The following is a 19,716-nucleotide window of genomic DNA, read 5'->3' on the forward strand; positions in this document are numbered from 1 at the left end:
CAATTTCGGTATCGGATCGTAAGTGCAAAAACCTGGATCGGGACATCCCTAATTGAGATGAACTGTTGGTATTGACCAAATGCTTATTTTCCACCATTTTTTTCCACAAATAAATTCTTTAAAAATCAAACAATGTGATTTTCTGTTTTTTTCTCCCCACATTTTGTCTCTGATGGTTGAGGTTTACCCATGTTGACAATTACAGGCCTCTCTAATATTTTCAAGTGGGAGAACTTGCACAATTAGTGGTTGACTAAATACTTATTTGCCCCACGGTATACTTCAATCAAACGGAGTGGTATCGGTATCGGCCGACACAGCACAGCCAGGTATCGGTATCGGGGCCAAAAAATGGTATCGGTGCAACACTGGTAAGCAGTTTGGCCTGCAAATTGTTGAGTCAACAACTCACCTATGAGCTCAGCGATGGCACTAAAAGGCCAAGTGTGGCTGGTTGAATTGGTGTGAAGGTACTTGGGAGAAAGCTGTAACAATAAAAATAATGTTTTTGTGAACATATCATACATATAAACATGCTTGTATTTTTCATTGTCATTTCCATTTTGGTTAATCAAACTAGCTACTATTTTAAAAAAAACAACACCAATTGCCAGTGGTAATGAAACCCAAGATTTTTTTATATTTATATATTTAGTTGGACGTAGTGGTTCGTATGGAGCATGTCTAATATGACTTCACACGTATGTCCCGAATTAAAATATTATATTATAGCAGCAGCCACGTTCGTGTCTTTGGTAATGCTCATTTTGAAATTCCACGCCAGAAGCGGATTAACTTGCCAGTTCATCAGTACCTACTAGGCATGTGCTGGTTACCGGTTCCAAGGTTTACCGTGGTATGAAAACGTCACGATTTCAAAACCACTAAAATTTTCCGTCATACCGTAGTACGTACGGTATTCACTATTTTTTATGTCCCAAAAATGCAGCCAGAAGTGGCTTGGAGCAGCAGCGCTTACCCCTTCCCCTCCAGTGACGCTATTCTATCTGCTGTAGACGAGAGTTGACACAGTGGCTGAAAGTGGCCAATCTTCACTTGAGCTTTTTAGCCCATCAAAAAAATATATAAAAAAATTATATCACCAAAGTCGCTTGTATTTCGGCTAGGGCTGCAGCTGTCGAATATTTTAGTAATCGACTGAAAATTCTATCGATTAATCGGATAAAAAAAATGTTTTAGGTAAAGAGCAATTATTAATAGAGCTGGGAATCTTTGGGCACCTAACGATTCGATTACGATTCAGAGGCTCCGATTCAATTATAAAACGATTATTGATGCACCCCCCTCCTTTTTTTTTTTCTCTCTCTTTTTTTTTTTTTTAATGTTTTGTACATTAGTTCCAAAACTGTTCAAAAATACTCTCAGGCTAAACCACACTACTATTTCAGTATCAAGTTAACATATAGCAGTAAACAAATATACAAAAATAACATTAAATAGAAAACTCCAGTCCCCATTCTGTATCAGCAGCTTTAAACTACATTCAATTAATTTAATGTTGTGAATCAACCATTAAATTTGTTAAAATTGCTCCCGTTATTCCATAATTTCCCTTTTGTCTACTTTCGACATGTGAAAGTTTTAAAACTATTTTAAAGATAGATTCAAGTGAATATCTTACCGATTTAGGAGTATTTTAGATAAAAAGTTCATTAGGTTTGCTTGGAAGGTTCGCTACAACAGCCTTGCAGGGAAGTGTACTGCTTTAAGATGGCGGCGGTTTATAACGCCCGCATCTAGCTTTTTGTAGATGTGCTGCTAACACTACCAAATCGAAATTGCATCTAGTCCTATATAAATGATATCCACCGTAACATTATATGGATGTTCTTTGGAGGAGCTTTTCGGCAGCAGTCAGGTATGTTGTTGTGTTTTTTTATCTCGTTGCATGAGTTGAGCTAGAGCCGTGAGTTGCGCATTGGCATTACCCGAGGGGCCGGGTAATGGGAAGCATGATGTTTAGCTACTCTCGCTCCGTTCCGTCCCGAAGACCGCGCGGCGCGCTGAGTGTTGTGTACTTCCGCTTTACTTCGCATATTTCAATCATCGGAATTTGGATATTTGTGAATCGTTCTCTAATCTTCCACGGCCGAATCGCGAATAATCTAAGAATCGGAAATTTTGCACACCTCTAATTATTAATATACATGAGAAAACAAGACATTTCATCAAATATTGAACCTTTTTCAGTCAATCAATGTCTTTATTTTCGATGTACATTGTTGAAAACAGCCAACAATTGCATCTCAGAGGTGACTAGAATAAAAAGACTAATTCACTGCTTTTACTTAAAAAACTTCTAGATCTTATAAAAAAAAATATATATATATATATATATATTTCTTACCTAAAAATGTCATTACACTTGATAACACACATCACTTAAAAGTTAGGTGTTTTTCCCATGTGCTTCAATAGAATTTCCATTTGTGTCAAGCTATTTTTAAGTTCTAGTTAAGTTTTAAGTTAGTCTAAACTGTAAGTCCTGATAGGATTTTGCGTTTTTGCAGTGTTCAAAATAAATGTATGATACAGGCTGTATTGGAGCACATTAGGGACCAGTGCTACTTGGTGTTTTATCCAGCAACGACTACTGAGCTAAAATTGATAGTTAGCATGATTAAGTTTTCATTTTACACCCTCATCACTCCACAATGCTATGTTATGTTAAAGCCTGTATGTAAGACACGTTAGCCACGCATCGACAGTGGTCATAATTGATAAAAAACTAGCCTTCCGCAGGGCTAACGTTACGTGAGCTAGTGACAGTAACGTTAATCTTATTTATTAGCGCTATGTAGTCTACTGCTTTAAGATGGCGGCTGTTTACTAACGCCGCCCTGTCTGTCATTTCGCATCTAGTTCTACTTACATATGATATCTATGAGACGCATCAGAACTGCTACCACTGTAGCATCATGCGGGCGTAGTTTTTAGCAACGTTGGCGTGGCTTGTAGCGGCTGTCGGCTGCAGTAAGGTGTTTTTTAAAAATTGGTTCTTCCTCTACGCATGTGACGTCAGCGCGTTGTCCCGCATTAAAAGTACTCCGGGCAAAACGTGATGCTTAGGGCTGGCAAAATTAAATGATTCCTCGAGGTGGGTGAATAAAATTACTCGGATCAGTTTTTTAACTCGAGTTACTCGAGTAGGTCAAGTATTCGTTTCAGCTCTAATTTCCGCTACTGAAAAACAGACGGCCTGCTGACGTGCAAGACAAGAATGCTTGCGGAGGGTGGTTACAAGGTGGGCAACACCTCCAACATGATTTCATATTTACGTGACCATCATTTGTCACTTTACACAAAAATTAAGGTAAGTAAACGCTGTCATGAATGTTTCCCACCAGCTATGAGAGTTTATTCATGTTCCCATTTGCAAATATGTTGTGAAAAAAAAAAAAAATCCTGGTAAATGGGGAAAAAAACTTTACCGGCACAGGCGTATTTGATATGTTGTTGTTGTTTTTTTAATTTGTTATGTGATTTGCTGTTACATTTTGGAATAGGGAATGGGACGTACTACGTCATTGTTTGGACGCGCCTCCATGCTGGCAATATGATTCACTTCCGGGTCGGCAGACTCAATGCGGATTGTAACGTGTGGTCGTGCTAAGCTAACTCTTTCGGTGTTTTAGAAAGAAATTATGGGTGTGTATTGTTGTGTTACCGGGTGCAACAGCTTCTCCTACGACTAAAAAAAGGGCGAGGAAAACTGGACTCACTTTTCACCGTTTTCCTGCATGGAGGACCAAATATCAGATCACGAAGGCACGACGGATGGCTGGGGCGCAGCGGTTCGTTGGAAAAGCATTTCTCTTGATCATATTTCTGCTGGAATGAGAGTGTATTCCCCTCATCTCTACTCTTGTAAGTTGAACGATTTATCCGTTTTGGTTTCAATACGTTTTTTTGGTTGTTTTTTTTACTGTTGGGTAAATCTGCCTCGGTAGCAATGCTAACCTTCTCCTCCTCCTCACCTACCTGTTGTGTTACTAGGAAAACCTGCATATGAAATGCTGACAACACATCCCGATTGGTCACCATCTCTCTTCTTGGGTTATTCTGAGGTCAAGCGCACCACATCGGAGCGTTATGAGAGGTTGGAAAGGCGAAGAGTGCACGCTGAAACTTCAGTTTGCTCTGCTCTTACAAACACGATCCCAAGTGTTGTTGTGAAAAGTCAATAAAATATGAATACCAAAACATGACTTGAACAACTTCTTGACAAACTGTAACTGCTTGTTGTTTACTTCAGGTCTTCATAATAAACAGGTGTAATAATTACAAAGTCAGGTGACTTAATTTTGTTATTCTATTTGGAATATGCATTGACAATTTTTGGACAGTGTTGTAGACAAGAACTGGGACTGATAAGTTGCAATAGATTTATTTCAAGTAATGCAATTTCTCCAATACGATATTTGAATTGACAGTTTAAAATCTTTAAATTAGTGCAAACAAGGCCCACCCTCTGACGGTGGCAGCAAATATTATATAATTATAAGTAATACACAAATACAAGATCACAATAAACGTGTCTTTGTCAAAGCAGTTTAAAACACTATTTACTGGCCGTGGGTAAATTGCCAGACAGGATAAATATGTGCTTTAAAGTTCTTGCATTTCCATTTTAAGTATTGCAAGTACTAGTCTCCAACATAGTATTTGAACTGACAGTTTAAAATCCTTTTAGTACAAAATGGCCCACACTCTGGCAGGGGGCAGCAAATATTATAATACATAATACAGTATAAAAAGCTATATATTATATAAATACAAGATCACAACAAAACCTGTATTTTTTCAAAGCAGTTAAAAAACATCCAGTGGCCTTAGGTAAATAAAGGTGTATAAATATGTACTTTACAGGTCTTGCATTTCTATTTTAGGTATTGCAACTTTTCCAACACTATTTGAATTGACAGTCTAAAGTCTCCATAAGTGCAAATAAGAATATTATAATTTAAAAATAATAATAGAATATATAAATTCAACATTACAATGAAACGTGTCTTTGTCAAAGTGGTTAAAAAAAAAAAAAAAAAAAAAACGTCACTGGCCATAGTTAAATAGCCAGGCAGAATAAATATGTGCATTAAAGTTCTTGCATTTTCACAAGTTAAAAGCCCGCAGTTCATCGACGAGACGGGCAGACCCAGATGGCGTCTGCTGCAGGGGCTTGTTTGAGTCCGACACAGGACAAATGGAACCACTCCATTGAACAAATTTTCTTTGTCAAATGATCCAAGAAGAGAGATGGTGACCAATCGGGATGTGTTGTCAGCAGGTTTACCTAGGAACACAACAGGTAGGTGAGTCGTAGTAGGCGAGCATTGCTCCCGAGGCAGATTTACACAACGGTGTAAAAAAACAAAAACGTATTGAAACCAAAAGTGGATAAAGCGTTCAACTTACAAGAGTAGAGATGACAGGAACACACTCTCATTCCAGCAGAAATATGATCATAAATGCTTTTCCGACGAACCGCTGCAATCCAGCCATCCGTCGTACCTTCGTGATCTGATATTTGGTCCTCCATGCAGGAAAACGGTGAAAAGTGAGTCCATTTTTCCTAACCCCTTTTTTTGTCGTAGGAGACGCTGTTGCACCCGGTAACGCAACAATAAGCACCCATATTTTCTTTCTAAAACACCGAAAGAGTTAGCTTAGCACTACCACACGTTACAATCCGCATTGACTCTGCCGGCCCGGAAGTGAATCATATTGCCAGCATGGAGGCGCGTCCAAACAATGACGTAGTACGTCCCATTCCCTATTTGTTTTCTTGTTATGTGATTTGCCGTTTTGTTTTTGCCGTTGTTTTTTTTTTTTTATTTGCCGTTGTGTTTGGCACTTCAGGACCACAGTACAAAAGGAATTGGATGACAATAATATAGTATTCTAAATGTAAACACACACACTATTCATTTTAAAGCCGTTTATGACGTACTGGACGATATCTGTCTTTTAATGCAACAAATTTATGAAGGTAACAAGCAGAAAGCATAACTCGTCGGGTGCCACTGACGGTGATAGAACGCTGATCGTGACATATAAAAAAAAAAAAATTATAAGTGTTTGTCATGAACGTGCGAACAAACGTGGAAACGATCAGTTTTGCGAAGAAACGAAACCCAGAAGGACCTCGTATAGCTGATTGCTAATGCTAACTTGGAAGTCATGCTAGAACAGCTAGCGTTTTATACTTGTCTAATTGACCTTGAATGTGCTCGTACGGCAACGTGTAAGGAATTCATAAAGCGTATAGCTACGGGGTAAAAGAAACATTTTCAACAACTTACAGTACTCAGAGGAACGCCTCGGTCTTTCTGCACATCCATTGCATGAAACAAGGCGGACGTGACGTCATCTTGCAGCGCCTTCACAATAACTTCCGTGAAGTCATTTTAAAAAATAAAAATCAACAAACTTAAATATAAAATATTTGATTTGTTACATCATTTAATATCGCTTATCAATAAGAAATGTTTTTTTTTGGTAAATGAATTAAAAACATTGTATTTGTGCTCCAGATTTATTTTTCAACCTTGGCATTTGTACTTTCATTTTGTGTCATTAATGTATGGATATACCCAAGTAGTTTTTTTTTTTTTCTATTAAAAAACGTTTATGAGTAAAATAATAGCCAGAAGTATTACTTTCACTCGGATTTATTACGTGAGATAAAAAATGCTTAATTTTCATTGAACATGGTTTGCACACTTCTATAGATTTTTTTTTTTTTAACTGACGTATCCGTTACTAAAAGTGACACTTCTGCCTGCGTCCGATTTTTTTTTTTAATCAAAGCATCTACTAAAATGATTTTGGGTCCAGTATTTTATTTTTCTAGTGTGGCAGCAATACAACAAAATGTGACCACTTTATTAGCAACTTTTATTTCAACTTTGAAATGGTCATTTTAACATTTGGAATCATAAAGAAACATTTAAACACAGAAAGGGGTAAAAGCCATCTCGGAATACTTCAATTTCCCTTCAATTGGTATGTAAACAACTATAAAGACAAAACAGAACATTCTCGCCGTCAGACAACAAGTTTGGTCAGGAATATTTGCTTTCAAGTACACATGAAATATTCTAAATGGTCTTTAATAGAGGGGTCCTTTTTTATATGAACAATGAACAACATTGGTCATTTAGAACATTCCAACAAAACCCCCTCACATCACATTTTCTTTAAATTATATTCCTTTTACTCCAGTGTATTGATGTGCTACGACGCAGGTGCCACTCAAAGAGATATCACGACTTCAATCTCGTAATAATACGAGAAAAAAGTTGTCATATTACCAAATTAGAGTCATCATTTGACGAGGAATAAAATTCTTAACGTTACGAGAAAAAGTCATATTACGTAAAGTTACTTGATAAATGAAGTATGATGAATACATTTTTTCCTTGTCAGATTACAACCTTAATCTCTTAGTATTCTGATTTACGACTTAATGGATTGCAATATTACTTTTCTGTTGTGATATTTTGAGAAAAAAAACCCCATACTATTACAAAAAAAAGACGTCATACTAAGTAATTTCACGGAATGTGATGAAAAAAAAAAAGCTGTAATGTTACAAGGAAAAAGTCATGTCATTTGACGTAAAGTTATGAGGTATTACGAATATTAAAATTTTTCCCAGTCATATTAAAACTTTAATCTCGTAATACTCCGACGTATGAATTAATGTCTCGTAACATTACGATTTTTTTGATGTGATTATTCGGAGAATAAAATCATACGTTGTACAACTACGAGATTAAAATCATTATATTACGAAGAAAAAAGTCGTAATATTACAAGATTAAAGTTGTAATAATACCAGATTACTTGTAATTTCACTTAATGTGACGAGAAATATAAGTCTTAACGTTATTTAATATTACTTAAAGTTACATGGTATGGCGAATCTCAGAATATTAACAAGTTTTCCTTGTCATACTACAACTTTAATCTCGTATTCCGATGTACGACTCGCAATATTACAATTTTTCTGTTGCGATATCGCGAGAAAAAAAGTAATCATACAAAGCAACTTCACGTAATGTGATGAGGGAAAAAAAGCCGTAATGTTACAAGAAAAAGCCGTAATCTTATTTAATGACGTAAAATTATGAGGTATTGCGAGTAAATTTTTTCCTCGTCAGATTAAAACTTTAATCTCGTAATATTCTGATGTATGACTTTGTCTTGTAATATTACGGCTTTTCTGTTGTGATTATTCGGAAAATAAAATAATACATTGAACTATTACAACATTAAAGTCATCATATGACGAGAAAAAAAAAGACGTATTACAAAATTAAAATTGTAATATAACCAGATAAATTGTAATTTCACGTAAAGGGACGAATAAAATTCGTAACGTAATTTAATATTACGTAAAGTTAGGTGGTATGACGAATCTCGGATTAAAAAGTTTTCCTTGTCATATTACAACTTTAATCTCGTATTCCGATGTATGACTTCATGTATCGCAATATTTTTGGTGTGATATTATGAGAATAAAAACGTCGTCGTACTATTACGAAAAAAAAAAAGTCTTCATATACTAAGTAATTTCACGGAATGTGTTGAGAAAAAAAGCTGTAATGTTACAAGTAAATGTGATAAGGTTATTTGTCGTAAAGTTACAAGGAATTACGAATTATAATATTACGAACATTTTTCCTAGTCATATTAAAAGTTTAATCTCGTAATACTCCGACTTACGACAATGTCACGTAATATAACAACTTTTCTGTTGTGTTTATTCAGAGAATAAAATCATACGTTGTACTACTACGAGATCAAAGTCATTATATTACGAGGAAAAACTATTAATATTACAAGGTTAAAGTTGTAATAATACCAGATTGGAGTCGTCATACGAAGTCATTTTACGTCATGTGATGAGAAAAAAATGTAACATTGCGAGAAAAAGTCACGTAATATTACTTTGACTATTTTCTTGTAATATTACAACTTGAATCTTGGAATATTATATTTTTTTCAAGTAGTATTCCAATTTATGGGTCTCCTAAATTCCTACTTTTTTAACCACTGTATTACAATGTATGACTTTAATATCGTACTATTAGGGCTTGATTTTAGCACTCCTATTCTCTTTGCGTGTCCCTGACGTGCCGTCGTCGTGTGCAGATCAGTTAAAACATTTAAAATGAACAGCAATGGCAAAACAAACAAAAAAAATCCCATTTTTAGAATTTGGTTCAATTCTCCATGTTGTCCAGAAACTCATCCTCAATGATGAGCTCCAGCCGATCCAAAACCAGGTCCGGATTGGCCGCGGGGTAGTCGGCCACTTGCGGGTGGCTGTCGCCGGGCAGACCTTGGAAGGAACAGCAGAGGGTGCCGAGGAAAGGCAACAAGTGGGTGATGGAGGTCAAGGAACACTGGGTGAGGAGAGGGAACTCGGGGGGCTCCGTGGTAGATTCTTCACTCAGCCCGTTGTGTGTCTGCCAACAAAAACAGTTCTGTGTTGGGCTGCTTGTTTAAAAAAAAAACAAAAAAAAACGGCGGGCTAAATCGGACTTTACCCCATAACGTTGCCGTATTCCTTCAAGTATTCTGACGACGTGAGGTTTGCACTCTTGTTCGCCCTCGAGGACCGCGTTCTCCGGACCGCTGTAGTGCGTCACGTCCACTTCCGGGACAAACGCCCAGCGATACCTGTGCACGCGGCGTGGGAAGCAGGGTTGTTGTCGTCAAAAATGACGATTACGAAAATATTTCGTCGACAAACAATTTTTTCGTGACTGTGACGAGCTAATATCGTCGCTTGGAACACTACAACGTGATGAGACAAATGCCAGTTTTCATCTGATGAGACGAAATTGTGACATTGTTTAGGTACAATAAGAAAATGATGCAAATTGTGAACAAATGATGCAAACCGTGGCGCATTTCCGTCTAATTCTGGTAGTCTCGTCAGACGAAAACCGGCATAGGTCTCGCTATGTTTTAGTCTCCCAAGACAGGTCAGCGTAACGAAAAAATTGTTCGTCGATGAAATATTTTCGCTATCGTCATTGTTGACCAAAATGACAATGTGCCGTTGTTTAGCTCACATCTGAAAGAGAGGCATCCTCTCCGGCGGGAAGGCCAAAGACGTGTCCAAAAACTTGCACGCCGACAGGTACATGTCCAACTCCGCCTGGGAGAAATTGACGGGAGCGTTCCTGTCGTGGGCTCCTCGGACCACTTTGGCCAGCCTGGGACGGAGAACCAAAAGGAGTTTAAAAAAGAAAAATGTCGCCGTCCGGCCGAGGAAACCCGACGGCGAACTCACTTTGAGACATCTTTATCGATCAGAAGAGCTTTCTCCAGACGTGCAAAGATGCGAATCTGAGAAATAAACACTTATGAGACAAATATGAAAATGGGTCCTCCGAAGGGGCGAGATCTTTACCAGCTCCGTGACCATGATGGGCCAAAGAGACGTCAGGTGCTGCGCCGAAATGCGCAGCAGGAGAACGCGGAACATCAAGAAGATCTGCGCCGAAACCGCCGGGCCGGGATTGGTTCGTAAAGCCTCGGTCAGACGCTCTAAATGAAAAGAAATTCCATGTTGAGTTACTTTCCAATGTTGATTTGCCCCACTGGTCCCACCTTGGATGAGGGGCAGATAGAGATGATACTGATCCAATTCCCCGCTGAAAAGCGCAAACGCCTGGCGCTTGACGAGCATGGGTTTCTGGTCCGCGCTGGCGAAGAGCTTGAGGGAGCCGCTCTGCATGCCTGCCGCACCCCAAATGAATCATTTGTCCCTCGGCGTGGGAAAAGCGCCCGAATTGTGGCGTCTACTTACTCATCAGGTCTTTGAACATGGTCTTCTCGTGGGTCAGCAAGTGGTCGATGATGGCTTTCCAACTTGAGAGAAGCAAAATTCAATCATCAATCCAATTGGGCTACCGTTCTTCTTCCCCAATTTGCAAATGAACCATTTTAAAAGTCAATTCATGGTTCGGTAAATTTGTTGGAACTAAAAATCCTCATTCACAAAAAAAAATACAATATATATTGTATGTGCAGTCATGTGAATAAAATTAGGACACCCCATTAAATATTCAGTTCTTTATTAAAGAAATGTTCGCATATGATCTTGTTTTTCTTTATCTCTGGAAAAGAAAGTGATTTAATTGCAGGTAAACAACAAAAAATTAACATTGTCTTATTTTTTGCTGTTTACCTACAATAAAATATTTTCTTTTCCAGAAATAACGAAAACCAAGATCAGAAATTGATATGTGAACATTTTTTAATAAATAGGGGTGCACGATATCCATTTTTTGAAACCGATACCGATATCGATAACTTCCTGCTCCTCAAAGCTGATACCGATAACTGATAATATATATTTTTTTTTAAATGTATAACCTGAGCTTTTAAACACCTGGAGGTTTGAAATTTTTTTTAAAAAAACTAGTGGTGAATTCAACATAGATTTACCTTTGATCTCACCAGATTTTTCATAATGACATGAACAAAACGGTGCGTTTCACTTCTGTACTGCCCGACAGCCAGCTAAAAAGGAATGCACTTCCATAAACCACAAGGCTTGGTGTTTTTATGGGAAGACACTCGTCTTAATAATGTGAAAGTACACGCGAAAAATAGACATATTCAGTACTCAATATACAACAAACTGCACAATACACTTATATACACAACTACTATATGTATAGCATAGCACACTATCTTGAGCTACTAAAGCATTGGCTGGCTTCTATAACACAACTTATTAAGTTCTGTACATATGACCCTTCACCACAGAAGCAAACGTATGGTGCACATCCATATGTTATAGTCAACATAAAATACTTACATATTTCCGAGGCGGAAACGTAACAGAAAGCATTCACGACTGTCAATGCTACCGCTAGACACCACAATGTGTATGTGAATGAGCTTGTAATGTGAACAAAACTACTGTGACAAAAAATAGATGCAATGAATTATTCTGACCAGCAGGTGGGAGCAATGCCCCGCAAATGGTCAAATGCTTTCCTATAGACCCTACCCACCTACGTCACAAAACCACGTGCTCGCTGTATGGTTCCGCCCACTTGTCCGTCATTTTGTCTCTGTATTAGCATTGGTTTCAATTGATCGAGGAATTTAAAATGCATTTCATGGAAGACCCGGTGCCGTAAACTCACTGAATGTGTTGCATAAAGGGCGTTATGTGGAAAAGCTTCGTTCTATACAGTCGCCAGATCCATATTTGATGCCTAAATCGATGATTTTTGACCGGCTGCCTTCGCCGTCTCTGCCTGACCCTGATATTTACAACTATCTTGTCCACACAAAATCAGCCTATTCTCACGAAAGTTTGAAAAACTTTAAGAGCTTGGAGGCTTATAAATGCTACGTTGCTGGTTGGGTGAAACAGGTCCTCGTACACGAAAATTCGGCAGGAATCTTGTGCTCGGAAGGTGAGTTACGAAATTTTCAATTCAAAATCTTTTGTTCTTGCTAACATCCACTGTCAAGTCTAATGTATTTCATGTCGTTTGTCAATGGAGTTAAGGCTTTTAATGTTTATATGGTTTAGCGATAGCACTCTCACTACATACATACGTGTGTGTATGTTGTCGGCGATTAGCCTAGCAATGATCTTAATTGTGGTTGTCAGCCCAAAACCCTCTAAATATATATTAAATGCGTCTTACCAGATATAAAATGACTACTACATAATCTGTGGTAATCGTTTGGAGCCCAGTTTTCTCGTCGAATTGCAGCAGCCCATTTCGCTCTCCTCTTTGGATCCCTCGGAATACGGTAAAACTTCAAGTCTCTCCTTCCATCTTCTCTGTTAGTGCAACCAACAGCCACACACGCCTTCATCATTTTGATTATTAATGTTAAGGAGCAGAAAAACACGCCGTAAATAGGAGGAATGTACGTAGCCGTAACAGGTTAACACTATGTTTTGACAGTCAATTGGGCGGTACCATTCAGGAGAGCGGAGTTGTGACGTCACGTGGGTAGGGTCTATACTAGTGTGTAAAGTCACTGTAAACTGTAAAGCCAGCACAATACATATTATCAGTCCTATTAATAATATTGGATTTATCGGGACGACGTCATAATTCCTATTATCGGACCAATAATTATTGTGCACCAGTATTAATAAAGAACTGAGTATTTCATGGGGTGGCCTAATTTTCTCACAGACTATATATATATAAATATATATATATATATATATATATATATATAGTAACCTATTAAACTGTGCTTTTTTATTGTAATCTTTTGTTCTTTTTTGTCCCGTCTCTATATAAAATAAAATAAAAACAAAAAAGGAAAAAAAAAATTTTTTTTTTTTATAATGAACATGTTATATATATTTTAAAATGTAAAATAAAAAGGCATTCATATTTGCATTATTTTGTATTCAATATATTAAATATTTATTCCATATGTATTTATTAAACAAAAACGAAGGATAATATTTATCGGAAAAAGAGTAAAGACAAATTCGTTTATTTAAATCTAATTTTGGGGGGTAATTTTTATTTAATTTAAAAAGGGAAAAAATATTCGTAATATTAATGTAATTTATCAAATATTTTTATTTCAAATGTGTCAAAAAAAAAAAAGGGGAAAAGAAATGCCAATTCTCTGATTGCCTTAGAATTGAATCAGCGCAAACATCTGCTTTTGCTTTGGATGACAATCATCCGCGTCCAGAATATTCCACTTTCGGCAGTGGTTTTAGCTTCCAATGAGTTAAGACATCCAAGACAATGGGATTTCTCTACGAGTCAACTTTTCCCCCCTCAAAAAAATACGGGTGACTGACTCACAGAGCATCCAGAACGACGGTTGGCGCGAATGCTATAACAGCCAACTGAAGGGAAATGGTGTTTTTGCCAACATGTTCAAAGGAAAGAGCCTTTGTGTGAGTTATTGAGATCTGCAGAGTCAGCATGACTCCCCAAGACAACAGGCAGAGAAGGAAAGAACAACTACAGGAAGCCATGCTGACTACAGAAGCTGACTATGAGGTCTCATGCCAACAGAACCCACCTGGGCAGGCAGGAGGACTCCATGGTGAAGAAAAGGGGATCCATGAAGAGTTCAAAGACCTCTTTCCTCCAGGCCCTCTTGGTGTAAGCGTAGCCACTCAGGCTGCTCAAGAGCTGAGCGCCTGCCTCGAAGCTAGGCATGTTGTAAGCACTGCGAACACAATGTCGTCAGGCCAAAAACCCCGCCAGATACCAACAACGTATTCGGCCGAAAATTACCTGTGATTCTTCAAGTAGGGGAAAACGTAATACATGAGCCGAGAAATGAGAGGCACCGCTTTCTCCTTCTCGTCACTGCGGTACACCATGTCAAGTAGCGGTGCCAAAATCTATGCCGTTGACAAAAACATGTTTACAAGATGTGCACGTGTAATAATACAGTAGTACCTCAAGATATCAAATGGCTTTCGTATCATACTTTATCTTCATATTATGAATGGCGTTTTACATGTAAATCCTTCCAAAACACCACATTAAATTTGCAAAAATGTTTTTGCACTTTCTTGTAAAAAATCAATAAAAAAGCAGCTTAAGGGCAGCTTTTTGTTGTATGGGCATGTTTCCATCGTTCCTGTTGAATCATAAAGACATTTTAAATAAATAATGGACATAAATTTGTTTGGATACTTTATCAATCAGTAATGTACGATGCATCGATAATCGTGATAATCGCGATCATTGTCAATACCGTGATCATCGTCCAAAAATCGAACCGTAGCACCCTGAATCGTAATCGAATCAAATCGTGGGGTGCCTAAGATGGCACATCCCTATTTCAGACTTGTCCCGGCTGCTTTTACACATGCGCGTCCCGGGTAAGTCCCGGACATTTTAATAAGACGCCATCCGGTTAATGTCCATGTCAGTCGATTTGGGAAATGGCTTTTAGACTTAAAGGGTACCCAACTAAATCCCGGGATTTAACCGGAGTTAAGTGTATGTCTGAAAAGGGCTTTTGTCACTTATGTGTAACTTGTTTGTTAGGCTGATTCTACAGATGATATCACATGACTACATCAGTTCATTGCAAACACAGAGTGCTAAAAGATCAGCTAACTTCGACAGCCATCGCTTGCTAGCCATTTCATCTTGCTGTTTGCAAGTTGTATCTTTCGTTTCATATACATCAGCCTTGCGGTGTATATATTTCCTTTGTTTACATTTATAATCAAACGTAGTTGTAGTGTTAGGAGTTAGCCAGTGGCACTTAAACATGAGCATTCACAGCCATTCCAGTCACAGAGCAAATATTCACGTAATGAGCAAAAGAATTGAATGCAAACGTACGTCAGCTAGGAGCACGAGGGCTTGCACGCTGTACACCGACGGCGCCGAGGATGAAACCATAGTGCCGGCTTGAGCCACCGAATCTGCGACAATCCTTTCGTCAGCTTTTTCAATCGACCTTACGAAAAACACGTGATCGCTCACCACAGTGTTCGGCTTCCGCGTCGGCGTCGTCCGGCTCCTCCGCGTCCGGACAAACCTGAGGCTGAACTTTGACCTCCAGGCTACGGCTCAGCCAGCTGGTCTGCTCCAAGGACGAGCCGGCGATTCCGCCCACGGCCTCCAGGATGCGCTGCGTCACCTCCTGTGACCGTATATATCGTGTCTATAAGGCTCCATGTCTTAAGTGTAAGTAACTGGCGGCCATCATGCGTCAGTGGACTTCTACGGCGGGCTTTATTCTAACGGATGTAACACGAGTGATATTTTCAAGTTCCTCATTCAATACGTAATTGTCAAGTTGCCCAAAATGATCAGAAGGTGACCGGGAATCAAAAGGAAATGTTTGAAAATGATCTAAAAGAGGCAGTGACCCCAATTCAACGGGGAAAAAAAGAAAAAAAAATCTCTTACCTTGCATTCGCTACAATACAGCCCGCTAGAGAAGTAACCCCGTGGCAAAATGGCCACCATTTACTTAAGCGCTCCCCTCTCGCGTCTTCGTACCTGCAGATCTCGAGTGTCCTTCTTGTTGTCCAAATTGGGGAGTCGATTGACAACTTCATTGAGGATGCTTGAAGTGACAGGTTAAGCATGTTTCAGTGCCGTTGAAGGCCATAGACTGTCCACTCCGTTCGGACCTGGAATGCTGCCTGCCATTCCTGGTCCGAAGGGAGTGTACGTCTAAGTCCCGCCGATGCCCCCCCCCCCCCCCCGCCCCGCCACCCCAATGGCGTACCGCATGCATGCAATTTTTAGACCGTGACGTCGCATCGTAAAGTGGAAGTAAAGCTGAAGTGGGACATTATAGACCCACCCTCGCATAGAAACAATGTTAATTCTGCTACTTTTCTCTGGTAATCTTTCAAAAAGGAACATGCCGATCACACATAGCTTTTTTGGAACTTGTAGAAACGACTCTAGAGATTGAGGATGTTTTCTTCATACGTTTCCCGAAACCAAAAACTCGGAGGAAAAAATGTGAAGAATGAATCAACTTGCAGGGACTTTTAACGACAGCTCGGTGAATCCATTCACATTTCATACGCAGTAAACATTTTGTTGGTGGGCGAAAAAGAGGTAAGCCATTTTTAACTTATTTTTTAGCGTGATGTTGTGCCGTGCTGCTTCTGTCTGACAATGAATGACCTGAAAAGAATTAAAATTGAATCAGACTGCCACTGTTACTTTTCTGTTGTAAAAAAAAACAACTTTAATCAGGGGGAAGTGTAATTAAATTATAGAATTAAGATTTGTTATCAATGTAAAAATTAAAAATGTCCGTTGGCTGTCACTGAGTTGCATTTGCAATCGCTACACAAAATATAAATTACCCCCCAAGAACGGTCAGAGACGTAGGACAACCAGAGTATAAAATATAAGAAGGATAAAATATAATAAGGGCTGGTGGTAAGGGATAGCTTGTTGAAACACGAGAATGTCATTGTCAGTCGTGTAAGAAAAAGGTGTCGATAAAAAAGCTAAGGTCAGCTTGTTTTTTTCGTCTTTTTTAGCCCTCGAGACTCAAGCGAACTCTTTAACTGAACATTTTTATGTTCTTCCACATCTTTGCAAGTGAATTTGGCACCAGGGACATCATTTTCGGAAAGAATTGGTAGGTTTAGCTCTGTAAACATCTCCTTCGTACACGATTTCCATTCATTTCCTAATGGGGACAAACGGTAGCTAACGTCATGAATATTAATGAACGGAAGTGACGTGTTGCTTGCGGTATGCCATTAGTAGTTATCTTAAAAATGAATACATCTGTGCTCAAACTGACCCCAGCAATAAGAAGTGGCCTGGTGGCGCCAAGTTGAGTTGGACAGACTCCCGTAGTAGACTGAGGAGCGGGGCCACGTTCTCCTGCAAGACGGCCGCTGGAACGCTGGACAAGAAATCAAGGAGATATCATCATTTCAAATGAACAATTTGGCAGGCCATCACCCACCCATCAGCACTTACCTCCTGATATAAGCGTACGTAAACTGCAACAAGGGGACGTCGACCAAGGTTGACTTCTAAATAGAAGAAAGTTGCTCTCAAAAAGATGAATTGAAAAGTGTTTTGACAGTGGATCAATCGCATAGCAACATTGTTGACCTCAGAATGTTTTTTTCCCAGCCTCTGAACTGTAAATTTTTTTTTCAAATTTCATTTTAAAATTCATTTCTATTCATTTGTTTTTCAGCGCGGGCGAAAAAAACAATTAACGAATATAAGTTGTTTCCGTCAACGATGACGATAATGAAAATATTTTGTCAATGAACATGACTACGACGCACTCAAATGTGTCTTGGGAGACTAAAACGTAATGAGATGGATGCCAGTTGTCGTCTGACGAGATGAAAATTCGCCATAGTTGTCCTCAAAAGTTCACAATGTGTGATATTTTCTTATTGTATGTGTAGTTAGCAGTAGCACGCATCTTGTGTTTGGTTGTGTCACTCATGTGACGTGCTTATCTCTGGAATCAATACACTCGGATCAAATTGCAACTTCAGGTCTGTGACTCTCTTCTTTAAACTATTAATGAATTATTAGCATCTAACAATTGGTGACCCCAACGTGATTTAACTATAAAAGGTATCATATTGTTTGTCCCTGACCCCCACTGGGATCCTGTGGCCTTTTAAACATTCAAATTCTAACAATTGGTGACCCCGACGTGATTTAACTTTAGCAGGTTTCAATTGTTTGTGCTTTGTTTGTACTGTAAAAATAAATTTCTGTTTGTGTTGCAACTGTTTCGTAGCTATTCTGCTTTTAATTTGCAGCGATGACGTCAGGCAGCCCCCCCATTTACTGCAAAATGGACCGGATGTGGTGCCATTTGTTTGTGCTGTAAAAAGTTTCGTTATTCCACGGTTCTGCCACGGTTTTGCAGTTATGACATTTTTGTTTAGTCATCAAGAGTTAAACTGTAGCTTTTTTTTTTAATTTAAATTTAAAGTGATGCTAAAATTAAATTGTAAATAAAACTAAATTGCAGCGCCCAGATAGCCTGACACACCAGACTCACTGCTGTTCCAGCTGTTGAGTGGCCACCATTCAGCGGATACCATTTCCAGGACGGAGCAAGCCACAGCAAACAGACAGCGGAGTGAACCAATCAGCGACGGGCGAACGTGACGTTAGTAAAGTGACGAGGGCAGGACGAGGGACTTGCACGCGGAAGTAAACATACGAGGCGAGCGGAGTTTATTCAACATGGCTAGCTCAAGACAGACTGTTGTCAATGACTCGTGTTGATGTGTTTTTGGTCATTTAAAGCTGATTTTACCGTGGATTGGAACATATTCTCGGCTCTCCTGTCCACCATCTGTGTTGTTGTGGAGACGACTTCCGACGCGGAAGAGTAATGTTGCTCGTTAAGAACACGTCACGCAAATAAACGAATCTGATTGCACGGTTTATTTTGCCCGTGCTCGAGAGGCCGTTAATGGGCATTAATGAATGCTTATGACAGTTGTCATGAAGAGTCATCTGGCAAATTATCTCACTATCTCCATTTATACAGATAATTTTGTTATAGCAGTCTTATGGCGTCACTGTCAAATAAAGTGTTACCGTGTACCAAAACTAGCAATTGATGAAACAACTGCAACAGTAACTGAGGAAATAATTAACACAGAATATGAATTTTGATTTGTTATTTACATCTGCAATGCAAGCTAGGAGGCATTTTGGACAAGAACAGCGTTTAGAGCAGGTGGCAGCAGAGGTTGACAGTCTCCCCAAATGAAGCAATGAAGCTTTTCAGCCAATTGGTTCACGGTGGTTGATTAGGTCTTATGACAGTCCGGTGATGCCGCTGTCAAATAAAGTGTTACCGGTTAATATCTTTTGGTGTAAATATCCCATAATACAGTGAGGTCAGCTGCGGCTTATAGTCCAGTGCGGCTTATCTATGAACACATGACATTTTTGTGTCCAGTTTAGTGGGTGGCAGCTTATATGGTCCGAAAATGACTGTTTATAGTAGACAACGAGTCGCCTCATCCCAAACATATGATTTGATGTACCTGATCTCCTTTTAGCTGGTGCGGCTTCTTCACAACTTCCTTGACCAATTGCAGGATGGCGTCGGTTTGCAAGGTGTTTAGGGACTTCACCAGCTCCACAATAGTTAGACGAGACGGACTGACCTCAGGTAAAACCTGAAGAAGAAGCCGGAAATTCTCCGTTTCTGACT

General features: G+C 39.0%; 2 protein-coding genes across 4 annotated transcripts in view; both read right to left on the bottom strand.

Moving 5' to 3' along the window:
• Positions 1-6,404, bottom strand: part of morc3a (MORC family CW-type zinc finger 3a) — a 45,855-nt gene extending 39,451 nt beyond the window's left edge. For both annotated transcript variants that reach the window (XM_057852591.1, XM_057852590.1), the window contains exons 1-2: positions 6,324-6,404; positions 413-485 (exon numbers count right to left, since the gene is read on the bottom strand). In XM_057852591.1, coding sequence (XP_057708574.1) covers positions 413-485; positions 6,324-6,362 — 112 coding nt within the window. In that variant the 5' untranslated portion in view covers positions 6,363-6,404. The remainder of the gene's footprint in view (positions 1-412; positions 486-6,323) is intronic.
• Positions 6,405-6,816: 412 nt separating this feature from the next.
• dop1b (DOP1 leucine zipper like protein B) overlaps positions 6,817-19,716 on the bottom strand; it is a 51,293-nt gene continuing 38,393 nt past the window's right edge. For both annotated transcript variants that reach the window (XM_057852613.1, XM_057852611.1), the window contains exons 24-38: positions 19,547-19,681; positions 17,487-17,542; positions 17,305-17,409; positions 16,029-16,095; positions 15,507-15,666; positions 15,363-15,445; positions 14,295-14,404; positions 14,077-14,226; positions 10,850-10,911; positions 10,651-10,779; positions 10,451-10,587; positions 10,331-10,386; positions 10,110-10,253; positions 9,579-9,711; positions 6,817-9,497 (exon numbers count right to left, since the gene is read on the bottom strand). In XM_057852613.1, coding sequence (XP_057708596.1) covers positions 9,252-9,497; positions 9,579-9,711; positions 10,110-10,253; positions 10,331-10,386; positions 10,451-10,587; positions 10,651-10,779; positions 10,850-10,911; positions 14,077-14,226; positions 14,295-14,404; positions 15,363-15,445; positions 15,507-15,666; positions 16,029-16,095; positions 17,305-17,409; positions 17,487-17,542; positions 19,547-19,681 — 1,773 coding nt within the window. In that variant the 3' untranslated portion in view covers positions 6,817-9,251. The remainder of the gene's footprint in view (positions 9,498-9,578; positions 9,712-10,109; positions 10,254-10,330; positions 10,387-10,450; positions 10,588-10,650; positions 10,780-10,849; positions 10,912-14,076; positions 14,227-14,294; positions 14,405-15,362; positions 15,446-15,506; positions 15,667-16,028; positions 16,096-17,304; positions 17,410-17,486; positions 17,543-19,546; positions 19,682-19,716) is intronic.

This window comes from Corythoichthys intestinalis, chromosome 12 (assembly GCF_030265065.1).
Source record: "Corythoichthys intestinalis isolate RoL2023-P3 chromosome 12, ASM3026506v1, whole genome shotgun sequence".
In the NCBI taxonomy this organism is placed as follows: domain Eukaryota; kingdom Metazoa; phylum Chordata; class Actinopteri; order Syngnathiformes; family Syngnathidae; genus Corythoichthys; species Corythoichthys intestinalis.